At 46.2% G+C, this 26,298-nt stretch overlaps 1 protein-coding gene across 1 annotated transcript in view; it reads right to left on the bottom strand.

The window, feature by feature from the left end:
• The window catches only part of CACNA2D4 (calcium voltage-gated channel auxiliary subunit alpha2delta 4), a 127,701-nt gene that overhangs the window by 58,259 nt on the left and 43,144 nt on the right, over positions 1–26,298 (bottom strand). The window contains exons 19-27 of the mRNA XM_027679615.1: positions 24,293–24,364; positions 19,958–20,019; positions 19,174–19,241; positions 18,994–19,039; positions 17,441–17,538; positions 15,200–15,293; positions 14,153–14,248; positions 11,943–12,070; positions 8,511–8,591 (exon numbers count right to left, since the gene is read on the bottom strand). Coding sequence (XP_027535416.1) covers positions 8,511–8,591; positions 11,943–12,070; positions 14,153–14,248; positions 15,200–15,293; positions 17,441–17,538; positions 18,994–19,039; positions 19,174–19,241; positions 19,958–20,019; positions 24,293–24,364 — 745 coding nt within the window. The remainder of the gene's footprint in view (positions 1–8,510; positions 8,592–11,942; positions 12,071–14,152; positions 14,249–15,199; positions 15,294–17,440; positions 17,539–18,993; positions 19,040–19,173; positions 19,242–19,957; positions 20,020–24,292; positions 24,365–26,298) is intronic.

A 26,298-nucleotide genomic window follows, 5' to 3' on the forward strand; every position in this document is an offset into this window, starting at 1 on the left:
TGAATTGAGTTCATTTTGCCTTGCTGGTTAACTTTTAAACCAGCACAGCAGTGCAGAGAGCCAGCAGCAGAACACCCTCCACGCACTCTGGGCAGCAGTGTAGTCCACGCCTTGCCTATCTCCTGCACACACAACCTCTCTTCCTTGCCTCTGCACTGCCTTGGGAAAGCCTGAGAGGCTTTCAGACAAGGGCTCTCCCATATGCAGGAGCAGGATGCCTACCTTCTGCTCTTTCCTCTCCTTTCACATGCTCCCTGCCTCAGTATCCAACACTGGGCCCATACACACTGCAAACCACCTTGCCTTCAGCCCCTCCACAGCTCCCAGAGGGCAATGAAGAGTTGCTGATAGTCCTCACACAGCACAAGGACAGGGAGAAAGGGAATGGCTGTCAGCACAGCCTCTGCATGGTGCAGCCAGGGAGAGCACAGTGCAAGAGTGCTAGGGAGGAACATGAAATATTTCTGGGACTCTTCATGTGATAAAGCTCTAAGCAAATTGGTCCTGCTTCACAGTTGACCCTGCTTTGAGCAGAAGGGTGGCTAGAGACCTGCAGAGGTGCCTTCTGACCAGAATTATCCTGTGATCCTATGAGTGGGGTTTCTGCATCCCAGCGAGGGAAAGGAAGAGAAGAAAAAGGTCTTGTGAGGGGATAGAGATGGCAGTCAGAGTCCCATAATATAGGCTTATGATGGGGAGATTTGTGCCTTAGGTGATAGGTAGGGCAGAAGAAGAAGAATTCAGGTTGAGTTTGGTGGTAAAAGGAATGTATCTCAGGAGTAGACTGGAGCTTTACTCAGATCTGCTAAGTTTCTGTGGTTCTCACCCTGCAAAACTTGTCTGCTTGTGCCTTGGCTGAACTTCAGCTAACCCATCTTACCAGACATTTCCTATAACCTCCTCTGCTGTGATATTTGCCACCTTCATCCCTACATCTACAGACTGCTTATGTTCGTATTGATGATCACATATGCTTGTGTGATCCTTTTCAGCATCTTCTCACGTGACTTTGCTCCTCTGCTGAGCTGTAGGTCCTAATACAGCTCATGGCATTGATTATATCTGTGCTAAGGCTGCAGTCCTTGCACGGATGACTCTGCTTTACTCCATGGACTTCAGATGCACAGATACAGGGTGTTGGGGGAACAGGTGTGAGCAAGGTAAAGTACTGTCCTTGAATTCACACAGGGATTTAGGTGTGGACCCTGCTCGGTCAGAGGCATCAGTGCCACTTGCTTGACATTTGGATCTCCGCAGAGCTCCAAATGGAAGGTCCTGGACCGTTTGTGCTCCTTGCACTTTGTCAGTCCCCCTAAATACTCAGTGTATGTTGGTAGACCCTGCACAGTGGGTAAAATTCCATGTCCACAGGGATTAATCATCTCCATACCCGTGTGCACACACAGAAAACACGTGTGAGCACGTAGCTCCACCACAGACAGGAATAAGTGCAAATTGCTCCGTGGGTATAAATGCCTGTGCACATCCCTAATCAGACATTCAGACAGGTATCCCAACCACACACTGCAGAGAAACTGTTTATGTATATAAATACACACAAGTATGAACAAATTCCCTCAAACATCATGCATCTACACATACTCCACTTGCAGTGTTCTCCCTCGGGGCCATGTGGCCCTGGGCAGAGATACAGGTCCCTGCTGATGCTGGTTATGTAGGAGTTAATGGGAGAGAGGCTGGGAAGAAAATTAAAAGCAAAAAAAGTTGAAAGCCCAGCACATGATTCTTCTCCTATCACATCTGTGAATCCTGGAGCGCAAGAGTAATTGTCTGCAATGAGTCAGACCAAAAGGCACAAGGAAATGGTTGCTATGGCAACCCGTGCACTGCTCTAATTCAGCTCAGAATTAAAATGATATCAAATAATTTGCAAGCAAAGGGAACATGGCAAAGGCGCCGGGTGCCAATCTAAAAAATCCAGCTATATGCAAGTCTCTCCTGAGCCGGTGTCAAGGGCTCTTTTCCCTTCAAGAGTGACAACCATGGCAATCAGAGGAGCTGTAGAGGCAGTGGTGACGGATAACCTTAGGCTACAAGATTCCTGCTACGCACAGACAAGAATAGGGTCCTGGGCTGGAGCTCCAGCCTGGAACAGGCTGCAGGACTCAGGATGTGCTGGAGAGAGGCCTCACCAGACCCCACAAGAGAAAACCCCAATTTGTTTTGGTGTCCCATTGAGAAAATTCTCTGAAAGGGCTGGTGAGGGCAGGGGCTGGGCACAGGCACCCACCCCCAGTGAGGGCATTTGCTCTGTGCTGGGTGAAGCACCACCTGCACGGGCTGAGGCACAGGGGGCTCAGTCACTTAGTGCTCTTTTCCCAGCAAGTGCTACAGTGTGCAAGCTCTGGCAGTCAGCAGGGACTAGAAGGAAATATTTATTCTACAGAATTGGCTATTCTCTTCACTTGTTCCCCAGACAAGGACTCCTCCCAAGGCAAAAGGCAATGTCTGCACACACAGGGAGAAGGCATCATTCCTGTACTGAAGATCTTACAGCCTGTGCAGACAGCAGATACACCACGGAAGAAACGGAAATTGCTAAGGTCCAGCCAGGGTGAACAGAAAACTATGGAAGATGCCTCACATGCCTATTTTTAGCATTCTTTTGAGGATAAAATCAACTTATTTTCCCCTCTTGTTGCCAGCTACTGTCTATGCATGGAGACATCTATTTGGAGTTCTGTAGGCAGACGCTTGCTCTTTCTGCCTGTTCATTGACATGGCTGGAGGATAATCAGCTCTGAACAGGGAACCATGTGGCCCCAGCACCTACACCAAACCTTGGCGAAAGGCAAAGTTTGTAATATCAGAGCCAGTGCAAAACAATGCAACCACCTCACTTTTGTCTGGCTCATAGATCAGCTTGTGTCTGCCCCAGAAACGCCCCGAAAAGCAGCCTGTATGCTTACAGGTCTCTCCCCCAAGGCTCAGTGCAGAAGCAGAACTCAATGGATGGCAGGCAGATGGGTAGATGAAGGGTGCAAGAAACACTGGTCTTGGCACTCCAGTGGCACCATGTAATGTGGATACCGTGGCCCACGAACTACTGGCTCTACCCTCAGACCAGCCAAATGTGCCCCAGACAGGTATCCTGAGAGGCAGAGAAGGCACAGCTGCTGTTGGCACTAAAACCATCAGCATTTCTGCCTTGCAGTTCCCCAACACTTCCTATGACTCAGTGCCAGGGCACGGCCCGTTCAGATGTCTCTCATTTTGTCAGATCAAAGGGATGAGCGAGAAACTGCTTGTGCTTCGGGGATTGCCAGAAGGGGCTGACATCAGACAGAAACCAAACATAGCAGGTGATGGGCTAAAAATGAGTTGAGTCTTCCTTCTTTTTATCCATCCTACCACTGGATGCGGGGGGACCGCGATTTCCATAAAGGCACCTGGTGATGCCTCAAGAGCTGACAGAAGTCTCTGCACTGGGACAACTTAGGCACAACCTTCAGCATCAAAAGAGGGACAGCATTCCTTCTGAATACCGCAGCACACACGCAAGAGGTCGGCTGCCCTCAAGTTTTGTATGGGTAACTTTCTGCTGGTTTCTGAACCAGACTAGTGAAATAAATTTAATTCTCTAGCTTAGATGCAGTTATTCCAATGTAAAATATGCTTAGGCTATTATAGCTTATTTCCATGCCTTTTAGCAGCTTCTATGGAAGCATCTGTCACTTTCTAGAGAGAAGGTTGAAATGTTTTATCCATCCAAGCAACAAAACTGTAGGAATATAGAATTGTGTATAGATTAGTTTTGAAAAGATGCCACAGCAATAGAACTGCTGAAAAAGCCACCTGCAGTTCCTGTCCCTGCTTGCTGGTAACAGACAGCAGGTATCCAAAATTGGGGACCAAGGAAGAGACATCACGCTGGCCAGGAATCGCTTTTCAAATGAAGAGTTTCCATCAGAATGACAGAGGTGGAATATTAATCAGTGGTAAAATGGCAAAATAACTTCCCATTATCTATTTTTCAGACTGATTGTTTTCAAATACCTCTAAAAAACCCATAAGTTTGGGGTTTTTGTTTTTTTTTTTTTTGTTTGTTTTTTTTTAATCTGCTCCTGCTGTGAGTACAGAGCTCTTCCAAAAATACTGGTCTGAATAACTCAGTGTCCCAAAACTCCCTTTTTAGAGAGGACAATATTTCTCTTCTCTGGCCCTTCTTCGAGCTTGCCTAGAGCTCTCCCCAAATACATCTGTATATACTGTTGGTGTCAGGGGATAAAGATTTCACCGTGTTCCAATCACTGCTGCTAAGAGCAGTAACTTTCAATATAAACAGAGGAGCTAAGTGTTGTATAAAATGAACCTGCATCTCCCAAGTGCCCATTTGGATTGTTTTTATTGGGCACCACGGAGCCTTTGCATGCCCCATCGTCTGTTTCCCATCCCTGAAACCTGACAACCATGGCCAGGAACCTAATGGAAAGAAACCCCTACCTGCCCCTGTTGGGACTGGCAGCCAGCTGACAGCCACGTAAGTTGAACAGCAAGAAGGTCAGGCAATGAAAGAGGCGTCATACACAGCCCAGAGTGACAGCTGAACTCCTGTGCACATTCCAGCACTTTCACCGGGGCTTTAAACCACTAAAAGCTTCTGTCAGCAACTACATGTGATTTCTGCCTTGCACCCCGAGGACCAGGAAGCCCGGGGCTACTGACTCACGGGAGGGAGCAGATGACAGTGCTATCTGGGGCAGGACATGGCTTGGGGAGAGTGCCATCATCATGCCTTACTTCTCATTTCCAACAACGTTAGCGTGCATGAAAGGTTCTGGACTGACATCCCAGTAGAATAGCTGCCTTCTCGTTAATTATAATTAATCATCCAGGCATTACTTAATGTTTGCATAATGCTTTGAAGTGGCAAAGCACAACATAGCAGGTAGATATTATTAATTCCAAGAAACAGGTATAGTCAAGCCAGGGGTAGGTTTCCCTGTGTGGCTTCCCACCCAAGAGGCCACACCAACTCAGCTCACACAAGTGGACTCTGCCTTGGCTCCACCATGTCCTCCAAGAAATTTGCACATACCCTTTGTGCACCCACCTTGTGCCCCAGGATTGGCCCATGGGAGAAGGAGAGGGATGAGTGAAAAGGGGAGATGGTAGAGTAGGGCAGAGGACATTGCTTTTCTCTCCTGAATTTGGTCACCTCCCCACCTGTCCTTGTGTGGAGTAGGCAAGAGGAGCAGCCTTGACTTCCCTCAAATACATTCTGGGATTTCCCACTGAGCTAAACCAGATTGAAATGGGAGTAAGGAGGCCCTTGTATTCCCTCCTCCATCCCTTCTCTCAGCCCTCTAGACTGGCTACTCTCTAATCCCATCTGACTGCTCCCTCACTCCCTGACAGCACCCAGACCTGTGTCATCTGCCTGGAGATTTGATTTTACCAGTTTGCCTTACTCTGCCTTGGCTGGGGACTGACATTCATCTGCCAGAAGAAAAGGGGCCCAACACTCCACCACTGACGTTCTCCCCACAGGGACACTGAGGGTGCTCCCTCCCCACGGGCATGGCTGTAAATCCTGGAGCTTAATTTTTCACTGCATGCATAGTGAACATTTCAAAGCGCTTACAAATCCCCTCAAGCACCATCAAGTCAAACAAGTGACAGTAATGATCACTGGCAGAATGACAGGCCAGTTCATACCACTTGTTCTTTTATAGGGGCACTTAAAAAGTCTCTGTTGTTCCCCTTCTATAGAACTGTGACTGCATTTATTCAGAAACTACAAGTCTACCCAGATATTTGGCTTTCTGGGAACCAGTTCTGGGTACCAAACTTCTGCTAGTATCATAACCCTAAATGAATACAGCATCAATCCCACTAAGGGCTGATGCTATCAGAATAACAATAACAACAATCTGCACTCCATTCTGCTCTGATTGCCTCTTGTTGTGTCTCCCCTTCCTTTACCTCTCTCCTGTACTCAGGATGGTATTGCAGCACAGCCCAGCATAATTTGAACTGGAGACTCTGCTGGGGGATGAAGTCCCCTAGAATCAGGATCTAGCCACTCAGAATATTAGCGTGAGGACATATGAAGTGAGACCTACATCCTTACTCTCAAAGCTGACATCCTCAATAAAAAATAGTATTTCAATAAGTAGTGTGACCAAAATTATTGTCCTTTTTTTTTAATGACTTCTAGTATGAAAGACTCAGCTGATGAACCTAGTCACTGCGGGAAACAAAGCTAAGGGTAATATAGATATAACACCTTTTTCCTCTCTGAAACCCCCAAAACATGGTGTAAGCTGACACCCAAACCAGCAGATGGGTCATATCTCAGCAAACCCCGGCACTCCTGCTGAAGTCAAGGGGGGGGATGAAGGACTTTGGACCCTTTGGGAGAAAGTAATTGTCTGAATGCTGCCACTGAGCCCACACCGTGGATGAAAGATGGGTAGTTTTCATCAAAGCATAAGAAACCAGGAATGAAGAACACACACCATGTGTGAGAACAGAAGATGCTTGTGGCCAGGTCACCTAATGGGCCTGCTAGTGACAGGGACCATGGTACCTTTAAGGGACGAAAACAACTGAAAATTCATTTCTGTGTCTCAACTTCTGTGGTTGCCAGTTGAGAACACTGGTTTGTTCTGTATCATTTCCACAAATGACAGATTTTCTACCTTATTGTTGTTGTTTTAACATGATTTGTTTCCCTATCCTCTGCTGTTCTTTCCACCTTCTGCAAAGGATCCTGCCCCTTCACAGCATGTCCACACAGACAGTTGATTCAGTATGCAGCATAAGCGAGTGGGTGGAAATCTCCACAGGGGTTGTGAAAAGTGCTGCTGACAGAAGAGAAATGGCTCTGTCAGGGGCAGATCCTCCTGCCACTTGTTCTTGCTCCAGCGCTTCCACCAAGAAGTTTCCTTCCCTGTATTTATGCTGAGTGCCAGATGAACTGCCGCTGTGCCTCTGCTCTAACTCACAGGTCAGGAAAGGGAAGCAAAAGGACCATGAAAAACACATGGTCTTTTTTAAAAATATTTTTTGTCCTTCTTAATTACTGTTTAGAAAAATGCTCCGGTGTTGCACAGGGACCCTTGGTACAGTTTCAATGCTCTTTTCTTTCTCTGCTGGGTATAACAGTGCCAGCTAGTATCAGTTTGGGGACCAGTTTCTATGATCCAAGCACCTATTAAAGTGAACTTTGCTGAAACTATCTCTATTTCACAGGTGTCTCTGGACAGATTTCATAACAATTTTCTGGTTTTGGGCTTAACATGGTGGTTTATTAGTGAAAAGTGCTATTTCATAACACCCTTCCTTCAGCTTATAAGTACTTTCTTAATGCCCAGGTGATATTTAAAGAGTACCACTCTCAGCTAGAACTTACCGAAAGCCTGGAAATTAAGGAACACTTCATCAGATGAAGTTAAATTGCCACAGTTTCACTGACTAGTAGTAGTATTGAAGATCATTCCCTGAATACTACCCAGCCTAGGCAAAAGCAGTATCAGGCTCTGTGATCTGAAGGTATCTGCTGTATGGCCTTCTCTCTACTGGAGATATATATATATATATATATGTATATAACTATATATAACTATAAGAAAGTTGTTGTTTGGTATCTATTCTGTCAGTCATTCCTTCCAACTTACAAAGCTCCATTAACACCAACCATTCTTTCACAAGCAGCTTTGCATCACAGCGTATTTCTGGTGATAATTACTCCATTACCTGTTCCATCAACCTCTTCCCTTGGTCAACACTTCCAGGTTCTAAAAAAAACTTGGGGTAAGAGCTACATCTTTTCTTACCCCAATGCCCCTATGCCGAGTGTTTAAGTTGGGTATGACACCAGTGTTATTGATTTATGTTGATTTTTTTTGTTAAATGGGTGCTCTGTTTCACTTGTGAGTTTACTGTACTGCCATAAAGGGAAAAGCAATTAACACAGAAAATGGTAAATCTTCAAAAGCTTTGGGATTCTGCTGGAAATAATGTGCTGTATGAATTTTCCAAAAGTAGATGCAGAGTCAACTAAAGGTCTGCCAAAAGGAATCTAAAGCTGAAATACAATAATAAGTTTGGCAATCTATAGGTCTGAGTTGGAGATCTAGCAACACACCCATTCCACCAGCAAAACTTTGTTTTTCAGCTGAGATAACAGTGGAGATGCATGAACATGATGCTTTTCCAAAGCCAAAAGTGTCTCCTGAAAAGAGTTTTAAACCTTCATGGGCTTCTAACCTACTTGTGCTCCAGAGAAAGAGTCTCAATCCACAAATTCACCAGCACTGACAATGGGAAGCTTCCCTTCAAACAGCCAGTTCCCCTTTCAGAAGCCTGTCAGCCATTCAGTACCTGCTCTATTATTCTCTGTTGAGCCTAGTTTTCAACATCACAATCTATTGTGGCTCCCATCACTTCCCTTGAATGACAAGCTAACAGCTCTCAGCTCCCACACTCCATACAAAAATGCAACCGTTTCATTCAAGATAAAAAGAGACACCAGAATGTCCTACCTGCAGCAATCCCCATCTTCCCATCCACAGACACAGACACAGCCGTGCTCACGGTCACCACCTGCGGTAGGTCACCTCCCTCTGTCAAGACACAAACACAGCAGGCTTGGTTAGCTCACCACCAGAGAGGAGTAAAATGCAGCAGGAGCAGCTTGCTCACACATTTTCTCATCCAGGACAGTTGTGTACACATGTATCAACTCTAAAACATCCCAGAGTTTCGAGGACCGCATCTTTCAAGACACATAAGCAACGTAACGGGCTATGAGTAGATTTTATTTTTTTTTTGCCTTATAGGTGATGTCTCATGATAAAAGTAGCATCCTTAGCATAAAAGAAGTGTACAAGGCCAGGTTGGATGGGGCTCAGAGCAACCTGGTCTAGTGGAAGGTGTCCCTGCAGGAGACACACCACCTGGCAGGGTGGGTGGAACTAGATGATCTTTCAGCCTCAAACATTCCATGATTCTAGGATGAAATGTAAAGGATTGGCCTCCTCGATTTTGGACATATAGAGCCTCTCTTAGGCCAGAAAGCTGTTCCACTTAATGCACCATCTAAACTCTGTAGACAGAGGAGAAGCAGGACAGGTAATTCTGACAACACTTGCACAGTAAAGGCTGGGCTTATGTCTAACTCAGTTACCCAAGCCAGGCCAGCACCACAAACTGCAGAGGCAAACAAAGCACTCCCAGGTACTTCCAGGGTGCACTCCATTTTAGAAACAAGGTCTTCTGGGACTTCAAACTCTGTTATGCCCCAGGGTCTCCCGATTATCTTTGAGCTGCTGTTTTAAGCATCCTGTAAGTCCTATGTCACATCTGCCAGCCCTGTGCAGATCTCTCAGCTCCCACAGGGCATTTAAAATAACATGGCTGGATAGGCTTAAGCAACTGAACCCCACCTCCTCTGCCTGTGTTACTGCAGTTGTTTCAGTCTGCAATTGTCCATGTGGCAGATTCCATTTCTGTATTTTTTTTTAAATTATCAGATTAGCTTCAGCTGGGGCACCTCTTCTGGAACTGCCAGGGGACAGTTGAAAGGTCAGTATGATCGATCTGGTCTGCAAATGATTCCCTTCTTGCATGCTGCATGGAAATCTCTTGCTTAGACAGATGCATCAGGGATTCTTTCTTTCCCAACAGCTCCAGCATTTCTTACTGCTTTCCATTTTTGCTTTCGTCATTCTAGGTGGTACCCAGTGTGTGTCCAGAGCACAATTCAGATTCTACCACAGTTTAGCCTGGAGGCTCTCACTGTTTCTTGATTTTTGGACCAAAGGCACATTAACCTGCTCAAGGGTGTCAGAAATAGGAAAACCCTAGTGAAACACTACCCAGCCAACTTCTGTTCACATGCCTTGGGCATGATCCTGCCTTTATGGTGAATCCCAAACATCTTGTTCTTCCTCGGATGGGACAAAGAAGCAAAATACATCTTGTGTCTCTGGAAAAAAAAAATCTCATCCAACACACGAGAGATCTGGGCCACAAGAACAGTTCTACTTGACATGCAGAGGGTTCCCTGATGTCTTTTTATCTTTGGGACTTTTGGACACTGGAAGAAGGTGCCCTGGATAAAGTATTCTGATGACCTGAAGTCATTCCCTGCTGGTTTCCTCCCCAGCAGGGAGCTCTTGGGGCTTTTCCTTCTTATATGATTACAATTCCATCAGCCATGAAAACCCCTTGTCACTAGGCAGGGAATCATGAAAGACATGAAAAGGGGACTTCAGCATCTAACAGAATTTAATAAGAAACTGGGTGGCCTATTTTGGCTAAAAGGTGGGACAGCCCTGCTTCATTGGATGTCAAGGAAGGGCCTGGACTTTGCTTTACAGTGAACCCCTGTGGCTCAGAAGCACTGAGTATTATTTCCTGGCTCTTTCCAGGCATATTGTGTGATCTCATGGATCACAGTCCCTCTAAACCCAGCTGCTCATCCCTAAAGAGACTACTAATCTCCCTTACAGTTTAGGGCACAAGGTCTTCAGGGTCATATACTACTTCTTACAATGTGCCTGCAGGGTTTCCAGGTGAATGGGGTTCTGGACTTGATTGAAGTTTCTGACCAATAGCCATGTAAAACAAAAACTAGTGGCAGCTACGTGTCTTCTGTCTTTATGCATTACTATCCATGATTTCTAAGAAAGCCACAGCAAACCACAGCCCCAGTGTTAAGCCAGGAGTGACTGCTGTGGGCAATGGTTGCCCTAGGAAGTCCCACAGGGAGTCACTGCCTGGTTTTCTAACCCACGCTCTATTCCAAAGAGCAAATGCTGTGGCATGCAGGGGAGTAAAAGGTCCTTCCTGCCTTCTCTCCCCCTCTCTCCACACTTGACTTTTAAGTGATATTTAAGGGTGCTGGGCAGAGAGAGGCTTTTGTGAGAGGTTTCAAGTATTTTCTCATTCCATCCCTCCCGCTTTACATCCTGGTTCATCTCTTGCCTTCAAGCCTGGTTTTCTTCACTTTGCTACTTGCTTTCCCACCCACCAGCCTCCCACTACTGCACCACAAAAAGCTTTAACAGCTAAAGTGCTGAGCTCCATGACAGAGATGGAGAGCTAGGGGCCAGGGAGGAGCACACAGGGGATTTCTGCTTTCTGCGTAGGAGTCTCACATGAATATTTTGTTTTGTTTGTTTCTTTTTAGGCTCTTCTGCTCTCTTCCAGCCTTTGAGGAGGTCCTGGCTGGCCCTGCATACTCACAGGAACCAACACCCTAAGCAACAGACATTGAAAAGCTACTCCTTGCTTTCCTCTAGTGTTTGAACTTCTTTACTGAGCAAGAGATGCTATATTCTAGTAGGAAGGATGCAGGGCACCAATGCTATGGGAAAGCCTTTCCCCCACCCTTTTCCTCTGCCATCTTCCATAAAAAACCCATCCATTCCTGCCACGGAAAGTGGTGATGGAAAAAATGACACCCTCTAAACTTAGACTTCCTGACTGAGTGCTGATGGTCCCTCATCTGTGCCAGCTGCTACTGTCATCCAGTATGGCTGATGTTCCCTCCCAAGCCTGGCCACACCTATGTGTCTCATTCCTTCTGCAATACCTTTCCTCTTCCCTTCTCACGTTTCATGTGTTCTCCAGCTCCACGCGTAACTTGTGTTCCCACAGCTCCCACCTCCCTAAATCTTTCCATCTACCCAAGCCCTGCATTTCCATGCATCCTTCACCAGCTCTGTAACTCTGCATTACACAGCCCTGATTGCCTTCCCCACAACTTGCAGCTTTACCTTTCTGCTCTGACCAGTATCTCGGCCGTGACCTCTGTGCCTCTACACTGGTGTGAAGGTAACACCCAGCGGTCAGGTTTTAGCAATTCCCAGTAGGCGGGAAGCAGCCATAAGGGCATCGGGATGGGCGTGGTGCGGGATGCAAGATGTGAAAAGCTTTCTCTTTCTCCTCTGCATTCAGGCTGGGGTTACCTGAATCGTCTTCCGAGACAATGCTGTAGATGAAGCTCCCGGGGGGGTGCTCAGCCGCCCGGCGGTACCACAGAGGGAAGTGGTCCATAGTGAAGATACTTTCCTTGTCCTTCTGTGTCAGGAATTTCCTGCCGGGAGAGAACCCAGGGCGGCTGAAGGGCGTGCCCTCCTCGGAGGCACCGGGGCTGAGCACATCGCCCGCCTCTCACCGCCCGGGGCTTGCCCAGCGAAGGGAGCACACAGTTGTCCCCCCGGGGGCACCCCCGGGGCAGCGCCGGGCCCTCCCTCGCCGTGAGGGGCGGCCGGGCCCGGAGCCGCCGCCAGGTGCCGCTGTTGGCCCGGCCGAGCCCCGCGGCGGCGGCCCCGCGGCTGCCGCGGATTCCCGGGACCTGCGGCTTGGAGCCCGGGAAGGGCGGGATGAGGGGACATCGCCTTACCCCGCGGGGAGCAGGGGCAGGGTCGGGAGTGCCACAGGTGAAGCGCGGCAGGTGGGAGCGGGCGGGAGAGGGGAGCGCACGTGGCGCTGGAGTGTGGCCATGAGTTACCGCAGGGGAATGGGGAGCAGGTGAGGAAAGGGGGATTAGGCAGGCTCCTAACAAAAACCACCCCAAGCGTAAGGTCGCGCTGCTGTAGCCAAATCCCGATCTCCTCAGGAGTCCCTCTCTCAGAGTGGAGACTTCATAACAACCTTCCTGTATCTGAGGGGGACCACAGGTACCCCTTCATTAGGAGATGTAATGATAGGACGAGGAGTAATGGGTACAAACTGAAAGAGGGGAAATTTAGGTTGGGTATCGGGAAGAAATCTTTTACTGTGAAGGTGGTGAGACACCATAACAGGTTGCCCAGGGAGGTTGTGGATGCCCTGACCTCGGCAGTGTTCAAGGCCAGGTTGGATGGAGCTCTGAGCAACCTGGTCTAGCGGGAGGTGTCCCTGCCCATGGCAGGGGGTTTGGGACTAGTTGATCTTTAAGGTGCATTCCAACCCCTTAGCATTCTATGATGTGATGTAGGGACTGAAGTGCTTGAGCAAAGGGGTGCTCCTGAAGGCAGGAGGATGTGTCCTGGGGGCATGACAAGACAAACAGTGGGTGCTCCGGAGAGACCTTGTGAAAATCAGGTCATTGGTTTCCCTGGAGGTCCCTACAGCTTGGCTGGCAAATTCCTTTGTTTTCAGGCTCTTGTTCTTCTGTATATTTTGACGTAATGATAATTACTCGTTTATATGGTTCCTTCCTTTCAGGGGATTCCAGAAGCGCCTCCTGTGGGGCTCTGTCTCAGCAGTGTGGTGACTGCGGCTGTTTGAAAGCACTGAACAATGCTCCTGATGAGCAGTGGGGGATAGGGAATCATCGTATTAGCCTCCTGCAGCACACGGCGTTTTCTCCCTTGTTGCCAGAGACTGATTACTCTGAATTGTTCAGACTGCCTCAAAAACATGAGGTGTGTCACCTTTCAGGCACAGCAGAGCTTGAATGTAGGACTTATGTTTGGGGAACTTGGGAACAGTGAAACAGTTGCCAGGAAGTTAATGACCACCATGAACATGGTCCCCTTCTGTTCCATCTGCTGGTGAGCCTCTGTGACCTGTCCTTTCTTACAGCAGCATGCACCAGCCTGCATATTCAAAATGCAACACAATGTAAACTAAACCCTTTCCGTGTCAAAACCCTCCACTGAACACACGATTTTGCCTTGAGGGAGAGGACAAGAAAACAAATTGTATGTGACAGATGTCAGTCACATCACTTAATGCCTCACTGGAAGGCACTGGGATGCTGCTGCGATGTGGGCAATGTAGAAGGCAGAACAGAATAAATGTGGGAGAGGAATTGAGACAGAAAGATCAAACATAGCCAAGCTGGAATGTCGCCGGGGCGCTGGAGTGCAGAGAGCCTTTGCACTGCAAAATGGTCCTGAGGATATATGGTAACTGTGGGCATTTTCTGCATTGGCTGACTGAAGTGAGGGAATGATTGAAGGTTTCCATTTAAATGAATGCACTTTGGGACAGTATTTTAAGAAAAACTCAAAAGGACCAGAGGAAGACAAAGGCCCCCTAACCTGACTCTCCAAATCGGCACCAATACTGTCAAGGTGTTGTTTCCATTGTTTCTGTCTCCCTAAATACATTTCTAAGGCTGGTGGTGATTTCGTGCTGCCCCTTCAGAGACACTGAGAGAAATCCCTTAATCAGTTTAGGGACTTACCTGTTGGAAATTTTCTCAGAGCCCACATAGAGGGCACTCCTCATGAGTCCAGCCCGAGTGCCCAGAAAAGCCATCTCAACACCTGCGTCAGTGTCCCTGGGGAACAGAAACACAGGCAGAAGCAAAACACCTTTGTCCCAGGGTGGGAGCCTTTCAAACTAGAAGCCATGCCTGAAGACATGGTTAATTTGCAACATAACCCATTTACACCAGGAGTGACAGTGGTTCCTCCCTGCTAATGCCAACAGGTTGTTGCTGGCTTACAATTGGCAGGCTTAAGACTTGTACTTAGATTCACACCCTTGAAGTTTGCTCATTTCATTCTCTTTTAAGTAGATTACAAGCTCCTCTCCCCCTGCTAACCCTGCTCCAGGCTACCCTCGTGAAGCTGAAGTGAAGGAGAGGAACTGCAGAGAGAGAATGGCTGGATCAGGGATGCAGAGGATGGGCAGCATAGCAGAATGTCTCTGAAGAGAGTGTGTTGGTGTAGCTGTTTAAGGGTGTGCTGATAATTGGATGGGTATCCTAACATGATTGTCACTGGCTCAACCTCTGTTAGTGGTAGGGTTACCAGTAACCGAAACAGGAGCTCCGTGGCCACGTATCTGTGTAAGCAACATATTGTCTGCTGAAAGAAGATCTGTGTGACATGATACAAGATACTACAAGCAACAGGTGCATCACTGGAAATAATAGAGTAGAAAGTTGTTTAGTGAAGCCAACCTGTCCACTACCTTCCTGAGGCTCAATCTGAAGGCATCACCAATAGAGACAAGACCAAAGTACTTTTTCTTCACTAAAAAAATCCCTCACCAAACTAAAGGCTGTCCCAAGGAGGCCCAGCCTACTGGAGTTCACTCCTGAGAGACGCTTTTTGGGTTATTTCTAAAGCTATTGAGCTGTTTCTATCATCTTTTTGAGCTATTTCTGAAGTTTCTCATATGCTATGCAAGGCTCTGTGACTGTTTCAGGCACTGCCTAAGCCCATATCCTCTGAAGATGCCTCTTCAATGGTGTTCTACCCATATTTATTTCTCATACACTTACATGGACATATTGAGGGCTAATGTAGTCCAGTAGGCCTCCATGGGTGCAGTGACCACTGCATCAAACAGCACTTCCTGGACCAACTCCTCATCACCTGAGAAAGAGGGAGAACAAAAATCAGGAAAGAAAGAAATGTTCCCACCTAGGTGTTTTAGAGAGTCCCTTGGTAAGGAACATCTATCTGGCCAGGAAAATGGAGAAATGTGGCACAAAAGGACACCTCTCATCACAGGGCAGAGAAGAGGACCTACGCCCCTGGATGGTGGAGAGCACAGGAGCAGATGTTACTGTCACAGAACCACAGAATCAATTATGTTGGAAAAGACTTCTGAGGTCATCGAGTCCAACCCATGACAGATCATCACCTTGTCAACCAGACCATGGCACTGAGTGCCATGTCCAGTCTTTCCTAAACACCTCCAGAACTCCACCACCTCCCTGGGCAGCCCATTCCAATTTCTAATCATCATTTCTGTGAAGAATTTCTTCCTAATATTCAAAATCATCAGACCAGTTCCCCTGCAAACTTGGTGGAAGGGTGGTGCCCAAACAAGTATGGGCAAGTGAGAGGCTTTCAAATGAAGTTAGTTCATTAGACCTTCACTCAGCCATCTCTAATGAACAGGCCACTGCCTCAAATCCCTGCCTTGACTTTTCTTCTGGGTATCCCATAGAGAGGATACCAGCCACCATGTTCCACTCAAGAAGCTTCCTTCAAAACCACTAGTGACTTCTTCATGGCCTCTACTCTGTTCCTGTGCTCACTGTCTTATCTGTCAGCCCTCCTTCCTTCCTGTAAGTCTCACAAAACACTGTCCTGTCCTGGTTCCCAACAGGTGTTTAAGCCAGCCCAGGCCACCAGTCTAATCCACTTTGGAACTAAGAAGTGATTAGGAAAGTTCGAAGTATCATCAGGTGCTAAATGAGTTATCCCCAAACCCCATTTCTTTGACCTGCTTCATTATTGTATTGCCCTGCTTGCATTAATTCTCATTCTAATGATAATATGGAGACCATCATATTGCAGAAATGTCCCTTTCAGTGCTATTCTAGATGGAAACACCTCCACCATTTCAGTGTTTCTGGGTTGATGTTCCAGTCTCCCTTAATGTTTTATCTCAAGTTCACCCAACGTTCTTTGTCACAGCTCTCAGGATCCTTCTCTCCATCCTTGTAATTCAAACCTCAGAATCAGAGCTCACCATGAGACCTTTCCCTCTCCAGGCCCCACATGTCTAAGGTGTGTTCAAATCATATTTGTTTTTCCTCCACAGCACTTCCAAGTCTGCATGTTTCTCTTAGTCAGCTCTCCTGAAACTTTCCTCCTCCCTGGCCACTTGAGCTGATACATCTCCTCTTTCCAGCCTGCTCTAAGGAGAGCCAGGTGGGGGTCCGCTCACATTGTGCAAAGAGAGGCAAAATTACTGCATTACATTTGATTTTAGTTTTAAGAGATTCCCATTCTTGTGCCAAAAGTTTGTGCCTCTCAGCTGCAGCATTACCTGCAAAATCTTACACTTTGCACAACTAAAGGGGCTGAAGGACATCTTAAAGCTAAATTGCTGTAAGGAGTTCCCATGCACAGCTGCCCACCTCTGCCCCCTGACAGAGATCTCACTGTGATGATGCTGTATCAGCTGCCCGTGTGGCTACGTGTTGCCTGGAGGACGGGACCTGGTGCAACGGATGAGCAGCAGGGGGAGCAAGAAAGACAATAGTTCTGTGACAATTTTTTACCCCTAGATCAGTTACCTGTTGTGTTTGGAAAACAAAGGTAATAATCCTTGTTCTGAAAGAACCCATCTCTCTAGATGGCACTGTGAACCCTTGGAGGATGATGACTGGGACCCTGGGGAGCTGAGTAGTCTCTAGTTTTCCTGGCTCCTCCTGCCATCACCCCATCTAGCCCAGCTGGTCAGTCTGTCTTAAACAAGGTTTGCAGCCCCTACAAAGCTCCTTTCAAGCCTTTCACCCCTCAGTATTTCCTATGCTGAGACCTCCAATAAGGCTGAGTTACGTGTCAGCTTTGAAATGGAAAAAGAATCCTCTGACGGAATCAAGGGAGTGGGTTCTCTGTTCGTTTCCACTTGTGAATTACTCTGGGCTTGAGTTCTGCCCTGCCTGTGTGAACAGGTGCCAAAAGAGCTCAGTCTGACACCAATCAAGTTTGTCATAGTCCCCTCTTCCCTGTGATGGGTACAGGAAAAGCCCATCAGGGCCCTTTCAGTGCCTGGGACTCACATTCCAGGTCAGCGTCCTCTCCAGTGAGGAAACGGATCACAGCCTCCAGCTGGCTGAGCTTTCGGTGGTCTGGATCAATGTCGGTGATGCAGTAAATCCTGGTGGGAAGGGAAGAAGAAGCAAGGGCAAAGAGAAACCACAGTTAACCAAATGCTCCTGGAAGATAATAACTGCAAAAAAAAAATTCAGCAAAAAACCTGGATCTGCAAAGATTTTGCCACTGCTGCATGGTGTGCCCACTCAAAATCTAACCGTGTGGCTGTAAGTCAAACCCTACCAGTAAACCAACACCAATTAACCTGACTGCTGAGCTTGGTAGGGCTGCTGTTATGGTCTTCAGCATAAGCTCACAATGTAAAACAGCTGTCCCAAATCCTCTCAGCAGTTATCTGTATTACTTGTTGTGTAAGATGTGTACACGTGCCTATATAGACAATAACAATGTGATGGAGAGACCTGAGAAGCAGAGGGTCGTGTGTAACGTGAGTAAGACCAGACCAGGAGCAGAAAAAACGAGAGACAGAGAAACAAAATGTGAGATGAGGAATGATCTTGCAGTATGATATTGTGACAAGAAAATCTGTCCCAAGGGGACACCACAGCAGGAGCTTCTGGACACAGTTTGGGGAGAAGCAGAAGAATGTGCTACAAATGCTCTGCATTATCAAAGTAACCAGTCTTCTAATCCTGATTCCAATTTTTACCACTCCATTGTCAGGAGAGGAAGGGGTTATAAGAGAGAATTACAACTCATAAAGGGGCTGAAAGGAGTGATTTATGAGAGAAGTCTAAGAGAAATTAATATGTAAAGTGTGTAAGCTGACACACCAAGTCAGGAGTAGAAGAAGGAGAAGTCACTGCTTGTGTCTCAAATGCGCTGCCTGTGAAACTTAGCAGTGTAATGAGAGGTGAGAAGAGGTGGAGGGCTTCTTGAATATAGTTATTTTGGCTTTGATACAGGCTGGGTTCATGTGTCTGAGTGTAACTGAATGTTGGGTTCATGAAAACCCCAAACCTCACAGCAATAAATGGAAAGTGCCATGCTTCACCCTGTTTCATATCCAAACCAAGCAAAACTGTAAATTCTGCTTGCTATTGAAACAGGGGTCATAAATCACCTCCATGTTCACTAGAAATTAGGTCTAGGCTCAGTTCAGAAGAATGCCAACCAAAAATAAACTAGGATTTAAAAAAGCATTTCAATCTCTCACCAAGCTTGCAACAAAATTTCCTGACAGGTCTGACATACTGTAGGTCTTGTAAGACAATTCTGAGCAACACGAGGGGAAAAAATAAGTCTGAGCACAGAAGAATGAGGATAAATCTCAGATGTTTGTTAGCACACTAATGTGCCAGGTCTTGGTGGGATCTCCCAAAGGAAGAGGTGGAACTGAATTGCCTGGAGACAATCAGGTCTTTGCAGGTACAGCCCCTGAAGAGCACTGCTTTTTCTCTAGGCCACAGAGGGTGGTGAATGCAAGCCACATTGCTGGGAAGTTCGCCCAAATATCGTGACAAAGTCCTGTGTCACTGACAGGATTTCCTCCACTTACCATTCATTCGCTAAAGACAAGTCTGGCTGGAGCAGGTCGTGCAAACCTGAAAGCAGATAATACGTGGAGTATTCAGTTAGGTACCAGACAGGTACAGGGTGTGGAGGAGAAGTGAAGTGGTGAAGTTCAGAGTAGCTGCCTTGTCCCTTGGGACAGCATAGCCCTTTCAGATTAACCTACCTTCTTCCACTGAAGTGTTCCCCAGCAGAATGTACTCCCCGTGTCCCCTGGACAGCACAACACCCAGGCTGGAGGCAGGAAGGAAAACAGAGGACTTGTCAGCAAGGAAAGGTGTCATTCCTAAACATGACACTGCATTCCCTGCAGTAACAACCCTTAAAGACATTAACTCCCTCCACAGCTGTTAAAGAAAAGAACATCATCAGAAGAGGATTAAGTGAGATCCGATTTCAGCACAAGAGGCAAAGGAACCTGTCTGTAGAGCTGAAATGAGGCGTTTCTGATGATAATTTTTTAGCCAACATTGTAGATTCAGGTCAATGATAACATTACTAAAATCTGTGCCAGTTTCAAATCATTTCAGCTGGGGAAAAGAAAAACCAACCCACAAGCAATCACACACACATGCTTTGCTTGATTTGTTATTTGATGTTTTATAATTTTCAGTTTATAACACAGTGTTGGTTTTTTTAAAGCCATACACCAGAACATAAACCATATTCAGTGGAATGGAAAATTGAAGATGTCTTATTTCTCTGAAATGAAACGTGATTCACCTAAGGCATAGGTTTTGTATTCTGAACTTCAGATAAATCATAATATTCCCTTTTGAGTTGACCCCAAACAGTATTTTAATGGCTATAGGAACAAAGAAGTCAGTTATTCACACTCCTCTGCTCATGAATTGTAGCCAGTTTTATGAAGAAAAGGGACCAATCTGCTGTCCATGATCCATGATCATATTTCTGATACACTGTGTTGATGTCACATAGTCCTTGCTCACCTGAAGGGTGTGCCACTGATGTCCGTGAAGAAATAATCATTGGTGAGGAAAAGAACTCGTTTCTGGAATAAGAGCAGGAATAAGAACAGTGAGAGACCATCTGACAGACCAAGAGCATAGTGGTGGTGGGGACCTGGGATATATGTCCCCAAGGCTAAGCAAAAGCAATCAATCATTACCAACACTTCACACCCTGCTAGGGCTGGCTGGAAGCAGGGATGAATGTGCAGTATTCAGCATATCCAGCTCTTTCAGGATCCAGGCAGCCACTCTGTCTTTCCGACTAGGGCTTCAGTTAAACCTTTCTTTGCTCTGGGGCTCCTGCACCGGTTGCAGGAAGGGGTGGGGGGAAGCTGCCCTCCCTCTCACACCCTCCAAGCCAATGTGCTGGGGCCCTACTGCTCTTTTGCAATACACAGCAACCTTGACAGCTTTGCACATCATCATCATCATCATCATCATCATCATCTCCAGCAGGAGGGGGGCTCAGTGGAGCAGGTAGAAAGATGGCAAACCTACCCACTGTGTGTGTGGGCAGCCGGGGCCAAGTCTCCCCACTCCTGTGGGAAATTTTAATATTCCTGACCTTTACTTTCATGCCAAATTGGGACAAAACATTAGCATATTCCAATTTTGTTAAAAAACATCAGTAAAAAAAATTTATGCTTTAAGTTTGGAAAAAAAGTGCTGATTCAAATCCAAGTCGTTTTGATTCACATGCAAATATTTTTTTCAGACTGACATTTCAACTGAAGACATTTCAGATTATTGAAAGCTGCTTCAGAACTTCATCTGTTTGCCAGACTAGCCTTTTCCTGTAGGAAAGTGTTGATTTCAGTGGAACTCTTTTCCAAAGGAGAAAAGTTTTTGGAAAGTTTCTGTCCAAGCCTGATGCCAGTATATGAACCCTAATATGTTTAAAATCCTAGACCCAGCCTGAAAACGAGGTGAGAGGACGTGTGTGGGAGACAGGGGAGTGAACACAGAAAACTCAGTGTTCCCCAGGGAGAGCCGTGCCTGCTCTAACCTGCTCAAGCCGTGCAGCAGTGGAAGTGGAACGAGGCACAAAGGACGAGCCAGCGCCAGCTCCAGCTCCACAGCAAGCACTGAGCTTGTGCTTATTGGGCTGATGGGGGATATTTTTAGGTGAGGAGGTGGCAGGTGGCTCAACCCCTTCCCTCCTCTCTCTCTCTCTCCATGTATGGCAGCTCTGTACTGCTGAGCAACAGGGTCTTTCGCTGTGCCAAGATCACACAGAATCATGGAATCATTTAGGTTGGAAAAGATCTCTAAGATGACCGAATCACCACCTTGTCAACTGGCCCAGAGCACTAAGTGCCACATCCAGTTGTTTCTTGAACATCTCCAGGGATGGTCACTCCACCACCTCCCCGGGCAGTTCATTTCAATGTTTAATAACTCTTTCTGTGAAGTTATTCCTCCGGATGTGCAAGATCTTCCAGAGTGCTGTGATACCCCTGAAGAACATGGCATGGTGGTGTTTTGAGGTGGTACAAGAGCTATTAATCCTTCCTTTTCTTGCCTGTCTGATCTGATGGTGGAGGCAGGGAGGCATGGAGAAGAAGATCTGGGCACTACCTGAGACCCTTTCCTTTAGCAGGGTTTGTCCTGCTCATCCTTTGCTCCCCTGACCTGCCCCTCTTCTGCTCATGCAACCACTCAGCACTTGCAAGTTGAGGGAGGGAGGACAAACCTCTTTTAGGGCAGGAAGAGAGAGTGGGTGGCCAGCCTGCTCCAAGACAGCTGGAGGTATCACCACTTATCCATACAAATGGAATGAAATGGAAGAGAAGCAGAGGCACCCTTGAGCCAGGCAGGGCCGAGGATGATCAGATAGGACTTTGCTATATAGGGAGATAAGGGAGAAGAACATGGGCACGTTGGCACCATGATAGGACAGCTGACTACCATCCTCTGCAGCCTGGGAGCATGAGTATTTTCAGTTTTGGTGTTGTCACTGCACTAGGTATCCAGTCCTGGTTATTGCCATTACCAGTGGTTTGCCACAGCTCCTACCCCTGTCCTCACCCTTTTGCTTTCACAGTCACAACTCTTTTGTACTCCAGCTGCAAGCAAAGATATTTTTGCCACTTGATCTCTCTAAAAACCGCCTCTTGTATTTGTTCCTTATTTTCCCCTCTCTGTCTCACTCTGCTCTCAATACCTGCCTGAGATCAGCCTGGGAAATCAATGTTTACGTGGCTGACAGAATAATTTCTATCTCTTCATTCAGGCCTTCTCTCTGTAGTCTGACTGCCTCCTTCTCTTTGTTTCAAGGCTCTGTCAGCACTTTCTTTGTTTCAATGCTGATCTGCTTCATCAGCTGGCAGGGTAAAATTGGGAATTGCTGAATTTTGTTTCTGGTTCCCACCGTGTGTATTCCTATAGTAGTAAAACTGTCACATACTTCAGTTTCCTATTGTGCTTCATAAGGCTTCCAGAGTTGCAGAATGAAACAGGTAATACGTCTTTACCAAGGCTACTTTTTGTTATCTTTTTTTTTTCCCCCCTGGGTAGGGGAGCAGAAAGATGTCTCTAAAATATTGAACTAAAAAGATATCACTGGATGACTCAGAAGAAGTGTTGTTGAGGGTGCACAAAGAGGTTAAGCTAGCAAAATAAGCAATCTAGACTTACAAATAATAGATTTTGCTTGAAAACCTTGATTGCTTTTCTGACAGAATAACTAAGGTAGAGGAATGAAGGAAATAAAGGACATGCAATATATCTGGGTTTATATAAAGCACTTGAAACAGCTTCTCATGAAATTTTATTCTAAGGAATCTGTTAAAGTGAGCTTAAATAAGATATGGAGTGAGAACCAGCTGCAGCATTGTAAACAAAAAGAAACAGTAAACAACAGGCCATCAAGGGAAAAAGATCTAATGAGAGGAACAGACAGACTCTGCCTTAGCAGCCCTTATGTACAGGGATCTGTAAGACAAAATAAAACAACATTTCTCTGGATGCTGAATACAAGTCTCAACAGACCTTAAAATTAGAAAGGCTGGATGAAGAGGAGGAGTGGGTTTCATGTGGAAAAATGGCAAATGGAAAAAAATAGCTAAGAAACACAGAAGTGAAGGTGGCACTTCCAGTGGAGCTGGGGGAGGCAGAAAAAATTGAAGGGACAGCAGAAAGCAGATTTGGGGCTCCTTGTTCAGAAATATCGTATTGCAGAGAATAGATGCTCTCTAAAGAGCATCAGGGAAACAGAACTCTAATTCAGCAAAGCCCTAGTGCTTGTGCACCAGAAATGATAAAAGACATGAAGATAACAAACACAATACCTGAATTGCTTGGACTGAAAAATGTGCAAATATTTCAAATGTACATGTTAGCAATGCCCAGGAGAAGAAAGGCAAAGGCATTGACAGGAACCTGAGCGTTGCAAACACCAAGAATAGAGAGAGAAAATGTAGTGACAAGATCTAGCAGTAAAACCATTCAGAGGAAACAAAGGGGTGTCTTCATTAGGAAGTGGCACTATTTTCAGCAGTGGCTGTGAGCAGTTTGTTGGAATTGGTGCTGACTGTGGCTTAGCATGGGAGCAGTTCAGCCATCCACTGAAAAAAATACTCTCTGTAAAGGATGGAAAATTTTCCTGAAATATGGAAGACTTCTGGGCAATGTAACTTGCAGGACTCTGGAATACTTCCTAACAGGAAATGATGAAGGCCAAAATCTTTAAGAGAGTTAAATAAACCCAAATGAAAAAGTACCAGTGAACATAAATGTACAAGATAATCTTGCAGTGATTCCAAGGGAAGATGTATAACCCTACCCTAGAGCTGGTAGGGAATGTTCAAGTCTACATTTCGCTAGGACTTTTCATAAAATGTCTGCAAATATTTGCATAGAAATTTAATCCTGGACTTGGATAAAGGAAATCACATTCTGACAAAGTTTTCATGAGAGGTTTTGGGTAGGGAAAGGGAGTGGCAAAACAGTCTCCAAACTTCTGTCTAGGTCAGATCTGCATAATCTTCCCCATTCTAAATTCTTGAAGATCTCTGATTTCATTTCACAGCCCTATAAACAATGAACAACATGCTTTTTGGCTTTGCCTGGAAAAAGTAGGGAGCAGAGAGGCATTTCCAATAATTTTCTAAGAGTAGAATATTGGTAGGTGTAAGGAGCACTTCTAATGATGCTTTTTTAGATGTCTTTAGCACATGCGTTGTATATGTGTTGAAACAATAAAATCCTCACACTCAGAAATGCTGAGCATTAAAACCACATCCTTTGTGGTTCTTCAGCATCCACTTCCCATCCACTCCCTTGTGTGACCTGAACAGAAGGATAATTTCTTACCCCTTTGTCCACAGGGACCTTCACATCCATAGAGAGGTAGCCTGTTTCCCCATTGATCATGGCAGTTCTCAGCTGCAGAGGTGAACAAGTTTAGTATTAGTGTCTCCAGGCAGGACAGGACAGGATTTAATAGAGTCACTTGTCATTAACATACAGTGGCTGGCAGAAAGAGTGACTGCAGCTTCCCTCTCCTTCCCAGCTCTTTCTTGCTTCTTTTAAACTGAAAGCCTGTTCTCAGTGGTCAGAATCCTTGTTCAGTCAAGCTCATAAGTGACACAGAGTAGTAATGGTTTATGCTGAAAGCCTGTTGATATGTCTTTTTAGCACAAAGAAAGGATCTGGAATCTATGAAATTGCCAGTCTGAACTTCAGACTTCACTGTTTGGCAGCCAGAAAGTCATTAGCGCAGTGCTTTGAGAGCCTGGAAGAGGAGACAACTGAGAAACTCACTAACTCCCCCAGACCGAATCCAAAGCTCTTTGACATTTTTAAAACTGATTTATAAATTATAGGCTGTATTCAGCACCACTTCTGAGGTGCAGCAAAGCAGCTGTTTAGCGCAGCAAAGCAAGACTGTATGTCAGCAGGGTAGGCAGTGAGAAGACCTCTTTATTCAATCCAGGTTCCAAAATTTAATTTTCACAGTGACTCCCAGCCTCTTGCAAGAAAGAGCCAGGAAATTTTTCCACAAGTGCAGAGGCTTTGACTTTAGGCCCAGCCTGCCAGAGCATATCAGTCTATTGCTTCAGCCTGGATAGAAAAAATAGGTGGGAAGTAACTTATTCATTCACACAAATTGTTTCCTTACTTCCAGAGACAGGCCTCCATTCAGGTGCTAGCCAGTCTCAACTGCATTTGCTTTACAAGGCCACGGCTTTGTTTACTATGGCTGTTTGATGTGGGTTATTTACAGACCTAGAATATAAAGCTCATGTTTCCCAAGGCCCACATCTTGGAAATGAAAACACTGACTGGTACTATTACTCCTTTTTGGCTAAGAGTGTTTGACCTCCTGCCAGAGCCACGGCACATTCTCTGTGCTGCTCTGACAGCCTGCAGCATTTGCTATGGGTTCTGGATTTAGAATCATTGAATATCCCAAGTTGGAAGGGACCCACGAGGATCATCAAGTCCAACTCCTGGCCATGTACAACAGCGCCCCAAGAATCACACCATGTGTCCAAGAGTGTTGTCCAAATACTTCTTGAACTCTCTCAGGCTTGGTTCTGTGACACTTCCCTGTTCCAGTGCCCAACCACCCTCTGGGTGAAGAATCTTTGCTAATATCCAACCTAAACCTCCCCTGACTCAGCTTCATGCCATTCCCTCAAGGGGCCCCCCTGTCACTGCTCACCAGAGAGAAGAGATCGATGCCTGTCCCTCTTCTTCCCCCTGTGAGGAAGCTGTGGACTGCTGTGAGGTCTCCCCTCAGTCTCCTTTTCTCCAGGCTGAACAAACCAAGTGACCTCAACCACTCCTTATATGTCTTCTGCTCTAGACCCTCGAGCCTTCCCCTTTCCCCCCTCACACTACAAATATCCCCGTGTTGCTTCACAAGCAAGCCCAAACCCTTGCTGCTGCCTGGCTACAGATAGTACCATTGGGCATCAGTTAGTATTTTCCAGACAATGCCATCTTCCCTCCACTAGATTTCCTTTTAGCAGCTGGCTGTATTACACATCATTAGCACTTGGGCATATTTTTCCAGTCGGAATTTGCTGCTTATCAGTGTTGCTGAGATTATACTGCAACTGATGTTGAGTCTGTCATTGATCTAATACCATAGCTACAAATCTGAGTGTTGAAATGTTGGCAGCATTTTGCTGCAGTGGGTGTATCTCGAGAGTCTCTAGACTTACTGAAGTCACACTGCAGATATACTTCGCGTCACTGAATGTCTCTGTACCCTCAGTGACTGCAACCTTTCTTTCTTCTGGAAGGTGCAGCAGAGAAACACAAAGTGGCTTTGTTATTCATGCCTGTTTCATGACTTTTTTTTCCCCCCG

The sequence above is a fragment of the Neopelma chrysocephalum genome, unplaced genomic scaffold (assembly GCF_003984885.1).
Source record: "Neopelma chrysocephalum unplaced genomic scaffold, ASM398488v2 Primary Assembly neopelma1_59, whole genome shotgun sequence".
Lineage (NCBI taxonomy): Eukaryota > Metazoa > Chordata > Aves > Passeriformes > Pipridae > Neopelma > Neopelma chrysocephalum.